At 40.9% G+C, this 11,453-nt stretch overlaps 1 protein-coding gene across 1 annotated transcript in view; it reads right to left on the bottom strand.

Moving 5' to 3' along the window:
- LOC5567308 (phospholipase B1, membrane-associated) overlaps positions 1 to 11,453 on the bottom strand; it is a 47,911-nt gene that overhangs the window by 2,247 nt on the left and 34,211 nt on the right. The window contains exons 3-5 of the mRNA XM_001651693.2: positions 4,773 to 5,323; positions 4,071 to 4,199; positions 3,844 to 4,005 (exon numbers count right to left, since the gene is read on the bottom strand). Of these exons, the coding sequence (XP_001651743.2) occupies positions 3,844 to 4,005; positions 4,071 to 4,199; positions 4,773 to 5,323 (842 nt within the window). The remainder of the gene's footprint in view (positions 1 to 3,843; positions 4,006 to 4,070; positions 4,200 to 4,772; positions 5,324 to 11,453) is intronic.

Raw genomic sequence — 11,453 nt, 5'->3', positions numbered from 1 at the left:
AGCGAAATAGGTCAGAAGACAGCAGGATCGGTATATTGGCAGTTTGGCTTCGGAATAGGAACGACGAGGGCATTCCGCCAGCTAGTGGGAAACTCACAGTTGCGCCAGATTTTGTTCAGCAGCTCAGCAAGCTCAAGGGTACCCTATTCCATCGGTACCTGTCGAGGCACCTCGCCCTTTGTCGAAAGCGCACAGAAGTTCGGCTAGGGTAATATCAACGTTATACGCGTCGCTGGTATTAGACGAAGAAACATCTATGGACTCTCAGCTGACATTTTCGCTTATTCGTAGTACGTCGCCAGTTCTTCCGCTACTTCTTCGGGTTGTCCGTAAAACCGTTAGGCCGTATGAAAACAACTGCGCGTCATTTCCACGAAGTGTGTTAACTGTGCGCCACAGTTCTGTCGTGGTGCTGTGCGTGGAGATCTTCCCTACGAAGCTTTCTCACGATTGCTCCTTCGCTTCTTTAATCGCCTTTCATGCCGCCGCTTTTGCTGCTTGGAACTCCGCTTCAGGTTGATCTGGGTTGACCTGCTGTAGATGTAGGAGCGACCGAAGACACTTCCGTCGCCGAAGTATTTGCCTCGGGGCACCACGCTGCTGCAATATTTTATTCGGTGAAGCTTCCTACATTCCACTCGACCTCTGGGCAAATAGTTTTGGTTGTAATTCGTTCGTATAGCTCTCAATCAGCTCGATCGTACAGCCATTTTTGTTGCGTTGTTTGCTGACATGACCACCCAGGTATGGACACCGCAACTGGGAAGTGATCGCTGTTGTGTGTGTCTGATAAGGTTTTCCAGGTGAACCTGCGAGCCAGACTCTCTGTGCAGATGGTCACATCGATCGCCGAAGTGTTGCTCGAGGCCGGGTCGATGCGGGTACCCGAGGAGGAACAAATAACTCCCCAATAACTTATGCATACCATTTTTTGGTATCATACCAAAAATAGGTATTGTTCAGTTGTCAATACCTCAATTTGGTATTATAATGGTATTGAAAAAAATCTTTAAAACAATTAAAAATACTTCATTGAGGTATTAAACAGCTATTGAGGTCTGCTGGAGGTATTGAACTACAATTGAAAAATTTCATTTTTATATGAAAATCCATCAAGTATTATTGAGGTATTACAATACCTGATCTAGTTATCAGTTTGGTGTTCGTAGAATATGCTTGAGATATTATTTGAGGTATTTTACCTCTTATGCAGGGCTAATTCATACCTCATTCAGGTATGTAGTATTGGAAATTATCTGGTATGGAATACCTCAATTTGGTATTCAGTAGTTATTTTCTTCTGCTCGGGTAGCTGAGCCATCATTTGCTTCATCAGGGTTGTTTCGGCTATAAATCGCACAAGCGCGCTTGATTGGTGCGATCCTCATGCGATGTGGTGAGTGTTGAAGTCTCCTAGGAGCAAAATCGGACCTTCCAGCTGGTCGAACAATTCATACAGTGCGGTCTGGCACTAAGCTGAACTCGGCGGAACGTTTATCGTCACAACGGTTGCCTGGATCGGCGCGTGAAGGCAAACATAGACGAGATGCAAAGGGGTGTGAATCTGCATTCGTTTGAACGGTATACCTTTATGGATTGCAAGGCCTACACCGTGTTGCCAATAGTTGGCGTTCCACGACTGTAGCAGCAACGTATAGTTTTTACCGACAAAGTCTGGCGGAACAACAGTCTGGTTCACCTTGGTCTCCTGCAAGGCTACGACGCATGGTTTGAGGTCGGAGATGACCAGCTTTAGCTCGCTGATCTTAGCCCTAAGACCACGGATATTCCATATTGCAGGGCGAAGCAATCGCCGGAGTGACTATCCGTAGCTGATTGTGTGGTGGATGGTGTGATTGATGTTTTTCGGATCGGCGGATCTGTTGTAGGAAAGAGAGAGAGAGAGTGCGGTAGCCTCTGTCAGCGAAAAAAACAGTCTGACACTTGCCAGTGGGACGCTTTGTCCCACAGTACCAGCTGCTGTAGAAACCATTACACTAGTTCTACCAATACTGACAACAGCCGGCACTGGGGAAGCCTTTTGTGTAACGTTTCTGTGGTGAACTCTCGAAAGTCCTTCTCCGGGAGATGGGGGTGATGCGACGTATCCTGAAAGATAATCGGGCGCAGCAGCAACCGTTTGCGATGGTAGAGCAAAAAGGCTGACCTGTGGGACGTCTTGCCCCATAGTGCCTGCCATTGCCGAAACTACTAAACGACTGCTTCCAGAAACACCAGCAATAGCCGGCACTTGGGAAAGACTTTGTGTAGTATCTTCGGCGTTCTCGTTGTTGGTTTCAATGCTGCTGCTTAATGTTGGTACAGGGTGAATGGTACCTCGGTGGGTTTGCAATGTCGTGTTGTCATGTAGTATTCTTCGCCTGCGGAGGTGAATTCGTCATCAACGGGTTGGGTTAAGACGTCCCGGATATCTTTTTCAGCCTGCCGTACTTGCGTCGGAAGAGGTACAACACTTTCCCTACTTCCGAACCGAAAAGTCTCGTTATCCGTGTTTGTGCAAGGGTCGTCGTTGTGTTCCGCATGTTACTCGAGAGTGGGGTTATCGAAGACACTGGCTAGGGGGTGTCTCCGATACCTCAGACTCTTCGCCGGAATACTCCATCAGAGTCAGGTCATGGGTGGTGGGTGCGTTCTTTTTTGGCTGGTTTAGGATAAACGAATTTCGGAGGTCTTTCACGCTTTGTCTCCTGAACAACCGGGGAGTTGTTTCTTGACCGTGTCATTGGATCAGCCGTCAACACTCGTTGCTCTCGGCTGTGGCGGGGCTTCTCAACGACGACGGTTTCTCTCACGTGGTGGGTTCTCTCTTGGCTCGATTGTTGTTTGACTTGCTTGATGAAAGCCATTATCTGCTCGATCCTTTCGTCCTTCCGTTTACTTTCTTCGTGCAGCTTCGATATCTCCTTATCCTTCGCCAACATTGCCACTTCCAACTCCTTCAGATTTTTCTCAAAAACGTTCTGTTGTGCAGCTACCTGAGCGTAACTACCTCCATGCTGTTCCACGCGTTTTCTAGCCTCCGGGAATCTCAAGTTTTCGCTCACTTTTAGTTTGATTACTTCCACTTCTTTTTATACACCGGACATTGAAGACATGATGAACGATGGTCACCCTTGCAGTTTCGGCACGACGGAGCTTCACGGCATTCTTCCCCATGGAAGTTCTGCGAGCAATTCGTGCTGCGTTGTGGGCCAGGAAGACGAACGCGAGTGTGTCCGTAGCAATACCGATGGGTGGGAACGGCTTTAAGGTGAAGATGAATCGCCAAACCTCAAATTTTCAAGAGCACGAATCTGGAGAACCGAACACTCGTTTAGGCTAAAAATATAATCGATTGATTACCACCTGCTAGTAACCAATCGATCAAGTTTTCAGCTCAAATGGATGCTTGGTTCTCCAGATTTGTGCTTTTGAAAATTTAAGGCGAGGCTTCGATTCATCTTCATCTTGAATTCTTAATTTCAAAATAAGATTTTTCTGCGACAATGTGTGAAAGCAATTCTACCCTATTACACTGAAATCAATTGCCCTGGAAGCCATGCCCCCGATTCCATTTCCCTATATATACCGTTCATCCGAATTTAATTTGCCCGCGAGAATGTCATGTAGTGTAATCGTGCATTCACATTAGATGAATTCGATGTTTTGATATTGGTACATTCGGGGGAATGGAATTCGGGGTATTCGAGTTAATGGAGTAGAATCTTGAAATACGATATTGATTTTAGAATGATAGGCTCACCGCTGGCAGCCCTATTATTGTTCACAAGGCTTAAAAAAGAGCGACATGTAAGTAATAAATTGCATGTTTCACTTACTTACCTTGGCATATTGTGTTTCAAATAGAGCAGCGTTTTGATCAGATACTTTTCCTGCACCTCGTTGATCCACTCGGTGGCATTGGTTTGGTAACAAACATCCGAACAGAAATCGTTTCCGCCAATCATGAATGTAAGCAGCTTCCAGTGCTTCTCCCACTTGACTCTGTTTAATAATTATTGAAACTGGAATACATAAGCAATTTCTATCATTTTCTCAGTCTGACCTACCTTGGATCCAGCTTCATACGCTCAACCAATTTTGCCGCATTATATGGCATATCCGTGGTAGTCGCAATGTTCTCGGCCACATTGAACTGGGCAGTGTGATGAACATTGTATGAGTCGAATAGAGAATATCTGGAAATTTGAGAGAATGTCCGATCATTGGACCCAAGTTAGAAGCTATAGTAAGATGGCTCAAATTTGTTTATTTGCGCCCCCATACGGTGCTGTGAAAATCTGGGCAGAATACGTAAATTATCAAAGGATGGAGTGGAGGTCGTCTAAACGAGTTTGAAGTTTGCATGAAGAAAATCAATCAAATATATACAGTTATGGATCATCTGAGGGCCATTTTTCTGAATAAGATATAATTTAAAATCATGGTTAAGCTGCACAAAACAAAACTTCCACCTTGGCACTGCAGAATATAGTTGTTCTCGGGAACGCACGTGATTAAATATTGTTATTGCAGTCTATTTTATTGATTGAAGAATCTACAACTTAATAATTAAAGTAATAATATCATTATTCGTCAAAAATCACTTATGGTCGCAAATATAATTAAAACAGTTTTGCTATATATTTGATCGATTTTCTCCGTAGGAAGCTCGTTCCGCTAAAATTTCCACGGTATCTTCTGGAGGTACAAATAAACCATTTAAGGAACTGTTACTTCCACATAAAAATGGGTCACCCTCTGCAGCTTACCCGAATAGTTTCGGATTAAATTCCTTTAGAATATTCGGCAGTGTCAAATGCGTTCTCCAAGTGCCCTGCCCTCCTATGCACCAGGCAAGGCCACGGTTTTCAATTAGCAGCTCCCATAGGGCAATCGAATTGGCAGCAGTTGCACTGGTCAGAGAATCACCCACAGCGGAGATGATGTCGATGTCACCGGGTCGCAGCTGATGAACACTGGTCGGCACCTGACTACTTCGCATCCCTCTGGTGTCACACGGGAAAGGGACGTTTGGCATAACGTGAGGCTGCAGGAATGCTCCCTGTAGTCGTCCACCGGTGGGACCCAGCAGGCGGTTGTAAATCTCTCGAAAACCTCGATAGAACATTCGGATTCCCGTGGACGCATCCAGCTGACTGGTGACGATGTGATTGTCATATTCATGCGTTCCGGTTAAATTTTTCAGAATGTTTCCTTTCTGTCGATTGATCCGGTTCTGTGCGCTCACGTAGTCCAGCGAAAGCACCACCAGAAGCAGCAGTAGCGGAAAAATCCGCTTTTTTCTCAGCATGCGCTCCATCTGCAAAATTATGTCATGCAATCAGCGCCGGTACGTGAAAGTGCCATGCCACTATGGGACAGAAATCGAAATTTCGTGGCAAAAGTCCAATGAGTTTTTTTTTGCTTAACATATTATACACTCTTCGAAAACTTCGTGTAAATTTCAATCCACTTAGATGCACATAAAAGAAGCGAACCATTGGACACAAATTTACATCCGATCTTAAAATTACATGATCACACCCAGCCAAAAAAAAAATACACGACATGACGTAAAAGTAAGATGCAATGATCTACTTTCACGTAATGCCGTGTATTCGTTTATGTGTGACGCGGGTCTAAGAACAGATGCAACAAAAATGAAAATGATGATCGTGGCGATGGTCTTTGCGTTGCTTGGCAAATTTTTTAAGAAATTCCTAAGACATAGAATGCCTACCAGCTAATTGGCGAATATCCGTATCCTTAATTCTCGATCCTGGCATTTCAAATAATGTAGCAGTCTGTATCGAAATCCATTTCACCGAGGTGTCGACCAAGCACCAAGCATTTGAAACGCCACATCACTCAGCACTTTTTTCTCATCACATATTTATACGAACTACGTACTCACCGCATTTAGGATGGTAATGAAAAACTAATATTTCAAAATATTTAATGCTGTAAAGCTCAGAAATCTTTGATCGATTTGTTTCTTTGTCCACTTCACTCGCGGCGTCCTATATTTTCTGCACGATGACGCCATCGATGCCGTCGGAAATGTAAGTTTACGTCTCAAAAGATTTCAAATTAATTCTTGCGTTCAATTTTCTACGCTTGGGACACCTAGAATCAAAGACATAGCGCTTATTTTTTATTTTAATGTAAAATGAGGTTGTTGTACATTGAGGTTTTAGGATACGTCCAAAGAGACATAAAATCAAGTCAAATTCATGTTTAAGTTGTGAAATAATTAAGTGTTATAAGGTTTACGTCGCAAGTAAATCTCATTATTTTTAAGAGTGTAAGATATGATATATTGTTATTATTGTGAACACTTATGATATGATGTTTAGCACTTTGTTGGATTTAAACTTAGCTGAAACGAAAATACTTCATTTTCATTATATTTTAAGAAAAAATGGTTTGTACTTCTCTACTGATCCATGTTTATCGAGGATGATTATCCACGTTTGAAAAATTAGGTTGCAAATCCGAAAAATGTACACCTAAGTTTAAAGTTGAACAACAAATGGCCTGTTTTCAAAAATTATGAGTGGCAGGGATTTTAATTTTCTAATACATTTAAAAAGAATGATGAAATCTCCTGGAACATGATAGTTTTGAACTTAAAAATACTAGTAAAATACATGTTAAAGATTCAATGGATTTGAGAATAAATATAAACAACGGCAGATTGCTGGGTCAATTAGCATCAATTAATAAAAAAATACCTTAAAATTGTGCCAAGAAAATCAGCACTTTTTTATGTTGGAGATTTTTGAAAACGTGAGAATGTTTCATTTGAAAGCTCATATAATAAATGTAAACTGTGAAGCATTAATTAAGCTTGACTTCTCAACATATAATCAATCAGATACGAAAACTAGACAAAACAAATTGATTCCCTCTATATAAATTTCCAGCATACAATAGTTTAATAGAATACAAAAGCTAGTGTAGACCAAATGTCTCATATCAAGATCCGGATCACTCAATGGTACGAGTGATCCGTGGCTCTTTTTTGGCGAGAGTCAATTCATTTGATAAGCGCGGATCAGACAAAATGTGAGCCGGAAAAAAATGAATCGATTTTGCTCCCCTATTCTCCTTCGTTCGTTTTTCGGCTTAAGATATTTGTATGAAAGTGGAAAATAAATGGTGCGTAAGAAATCTCAAACCCTTCCCCCAAAACCTCTTACGTAATTAAGGGAAGGCCCCTTAGTTGCAAACACAGTTTGCTGGAGCTCCGCGGCCCCACCCCGCCCTTGAATACAGGCAGATGAAAGGTAGGAAGAAAAAGTGCCCTCGTGAATTGCAAAGCACATTTTGTTTCTTTTTTCTTTTTGGTTCGGGTATATCGAGTTATATCGTGGGTTACTTGGGAAGAATGTACGAAAAATGAGAGAGCGAAATAAACGATCCGTGTCGCGCAACAGGGAATGAACTTCTCTTTATACGTTCGCTCGGTTCAGTTCCTTCTTTCTTTGCGAGCCGCTGAGCTGCTGAACCGTTCCAAAGATCAGGTTCACTAAAATGAGTTATTCGGAGCGGATCCCTTCACTAAAATGAGCCGTTTTGTCCATCTCTTACAGGACGATATTGAAAAATGATAAGGCAATAGATGGCTCTGAAATTCTGAAGCAAAGAAAGTAATATGGAACATGTACTAAACACAAAAGTTTTGTATTCACATTACGCTTGATTTCTAATCACTACTTTTTCAATACAGTTTCCTTATTGCTTGTTATTCACGTTTTTTATTAATCGTTATACGTTTTGACAGTTCTCTACTACCATGCTTCCATGTGCTTGTGTTGGAAGTTTGAGAAATTTGAGAATCCAGCGTAACGTGCAAAAATTGTAACTAGTATCACCTAGCGGCTGAATTCTAAATTACATTTTTCATCACCAAATATCCCTTTCTGCTGAGCAGCACTGGCTTACAGCCAATCATCTGCTGAACAACTATTCCGAAGTCACCACCCATCAGGAAATTTGTTCCTTGCACCACCTAGCAGATGTTTTTCCAATCTGCTATGCAGCTTTGCCGAAAACACCAACTTTGAATAAAATTAATTTCTAGCGTCACCTTACGTCTGGATTCTCAATATATAGAGACCTTGATCTGCTGAACAACTTTACCGAAGATATCAGCCTTCTAGTGCTCTGAATCTTGAGATTTCCGTTGAATTGATTATAATGAATAATTTGGACCCCTCGTGTCCACGCATTTCCCGTAACCCGGAAAAAGGGAAGAGGGCAGGGTGATGATTCACTAAGGATTAGGTGACCAACTAACCGCATAAACATCAAAATTTATTTCGAACATAGTGGTCCCGGCAAACTTCGTCTTGCCATCAAGTGGGCTGATGTGAAATCCCCCATACAAAATAACCCATTAGTCTTATCCCGTTTTCCCGATTACTCCGGAGACTTTCCCTAACTTTTTCCTCCCACGATCACGTCGTATTCCTTGTTGAGTGCAACAGTGAAAAATTTACGTCAATCCGCTCATCCGTTCTCAAGTCATTTCGTGACATACAAACACCACTCCATTTTTATTTATATAGTGACCAGAAAAATCGTGATTTTGAAAAATGTTTATTTAAAAAAAACATAACTTTTAAACTGCTTGACCGATTTTTAATTTTCTTGGACAAAATGAAAGCTAAAGATTTTGACTTTTCAAGAAAAATATATAATTTTACATAAATTGTTTTTTACATAAAAATATCAATATTTTCCGTTTTTTCGTGTTTAAAGTCCTCGGAACCAAAGAGACTATTTTTGTTCTTATTTTTTCTTGAAAGATCAGTAAATTTTACGTTTAGTGTCAAATTTTCAACGATGTATGATTTTTAGTTTTTGAGATGTATATTTTTTTTTTTTTTTGAAATCAAAAAATAAGTCATTGCCGATAAATGTGCCGATGAAAAATGACTGATTTTTTATTTAAAAAAAAATATATCTCAAAAACTGAAAAACATACATCGCTGAAAATTTGACGCTAAACGTAAAATTACTAAACTTTCTAGAAAAAAATGAGAACAGCAATAGCACTTTTGGTCCCAAGGACTTCAAAACACGAAAAAAAGGATATTATGATTTTTTTATGTTAAAAAACAATTTTTTGGGAAATCTTTAGCTCTCATTTCGTCTAAGAAAATTGAAAATCGGTCAAGCGGTTCAAAAGTTATAATTTTTTTTTTTAAATAAACATTTTGCAAAATCGTGATTTTTCTGGTCCCTTATTTTGGAAAAATTTCGGATAAGGAACAAAATAGGAAATTTTCACGGAATTCGGTGACCCACTAGACCGGTTTGTCATGGAATGGCTGTATAGATAGATAGATATATCAATTGATCTCAATGTTCGTCCTGGTATTTTGGGGGTGAGAAACTTATATCTCCTGCCTCCTGTTTAGATTTCTTTCGCTTTCTTGGTTCTTGTACGGTCTCTCGTTTCGAACATGACATCTCGTAAGGAATTAATATTAGAACAATTATTCGCGGTCATGCTTATTGCTTTTTTTTTAATTTTTGTCAATGAAATTCTATGGCTTTCTCAAAGGCTGCTTTGAATACTTTATTTTTCAAAACCGAATTCACTATGAACTGTGTACTATATTATTTGATAACATGGAATTGTTGTGCTACTTTTCCCAGAATGTCTGTTGCCCGAATTTTGTTTCCCCGACCACCAGATCCCCGAATGCCAGTTCCTCGAATATTTCGTTTCTCTGGAAAGCCCATTTCCCCTAAAAAATTTTGAAAATTATAATAGGATAACGACTGTTTATTTCGTTCTTGATCACTAATAGTTGGCGCCAGCGGCAAAAAGTACAGACAACAACCTTTCGAACATTCTGTTTCTTTCACTGGCCGCCAAGCGACGGCACTGTTGTTTGTATTCCACCCACTGATCGCGCTACGCTGGATTCTCAAATTTCTCAACCTTCCAACACAAGCGCATGGAAGAATGGTAATCGGAGAACTGTCAAAACGTATGGAAAATAATGAAAAACGTAGATTACAAGCAATTAGGAAACTGGATCGAAAAAGTAGTGATTAGAAATCAAGCGTAATGGTTATGTTTGTAACGTTTTTCTCTGCTCCTCAAGCAACGGCTTTAGCGCCACCTTCGACTTCCGAAGGACCGTTACTCTGTCTAAGCCCGGTATGAGACCACCCTTCTCAGGGCAGGTCGCAAATAGTTCAATGCAGAAGCAAAAACTCACCAAAATGGCACACACGAAAGGACAAATGAACGGAAATTTAACTACAAACCAACTGAAAACCGGAAACTAAACCAAAAAAACAAAAGAAAAAGTCAACCAGAACTGAGCGGCAGAAAAAGTCTTAACTTAAGGAACCAACAAATCTAGATATTTACAAGAAAATAAACGTAAAAGAATAGTAGAGTCGTTTTCAATCCGAACTCGAAATAAATATTATGAAACAAAGTCAATTTAAACGAATTTATTTTAGAAAAATGAATTTAGAGAGTTATTTGCATAGGACCTATTAAAACGATATGCAAGCTCTCAATTTATTGTGAAAATTCATTAGTACCTAGTATCTAGTCTGGTGACGTCACGCATTTAACTTTCTTATTCTATATATACAATTTTCGGATACTCTCAATCAGTTCAAAAGCTAGTGTGGATCTGACCTTAACTGCATCGGTGTGGTGCTCCAACGGCGATGGCTTGATCGTCCCTCGACGGCAGAAAAGCTTCGTCGGAATCTAATTGGAACGTGTGCTATTCGGTAGACTCGCGCGTGGGCACGATCATCAGGGTAGAAGCGTCCCTGGCGGTTGGTGGAGTGAGAGCAGGTTGTTGTTGCTCTACGCCTCACGCTTTGGCGAAACGAGTCCAATCGTCGATAACTCTACTCGATTACAGATCGACGAGTCGAGCACACACTTGGGCACAAGCTCACGTCTGAGCTTCTCGATTCGGGGGAAAGCTTGATTGTTGGACGAGATTTTCCACCCACAATGGCCCACTAGTCGAAACAGTCTTCGGCTAGACACAGGATGGGACTCCGTAGTCGGAACACTCTTGGAACACGTGGACGATTCCCGATCACGTGGACTCGAAGTGACTCAGGACAATCCAGGGACAATTTGCACCAGCCTGGACCAGTTGCCCACGTTGGATGGGCTTGACGATGCCTATTCAACGTGATAAATTCTCACTAATTTGATTTCCATAATTATTCTCCACCTAAGGCTTACCTGAATAGTCACAATAAACCACTCACTTTATCACTATATTACCAAGTCAAACTATTGAACTCTGTAAATTCAGATCGAAAAACTAGACAACTCAATTAATTAATTTATTCGAGCAACTTTTTAAAACTCGCGAACTTACTTCGAATTCGGATAAAAGTTCACCAAATTATCTAAAAGCTCACTTTATAACTGTGGCTTCACTTTA

The sequence above is a fragment of the Aedes aegypti genome, chromosome 3, assembly GCF_002204515.2.
Source record: "Aedes aegypti strain LVP_AGWG chromosome 3, AaegL5.0 Primary Assembly, whole genome shotgun sequence".
Lineage (NCBI taxonomy): Eukaryota > Metazoa > Arthropoda > Insecta > Diptera > Culicidae > Aedes > Aedes aegypti.
The sequence above is the reverse complement of the archived record's forward strand: the minus strand, read 5'-3'. Positions and strand labels throughout refer to the sequence as shown.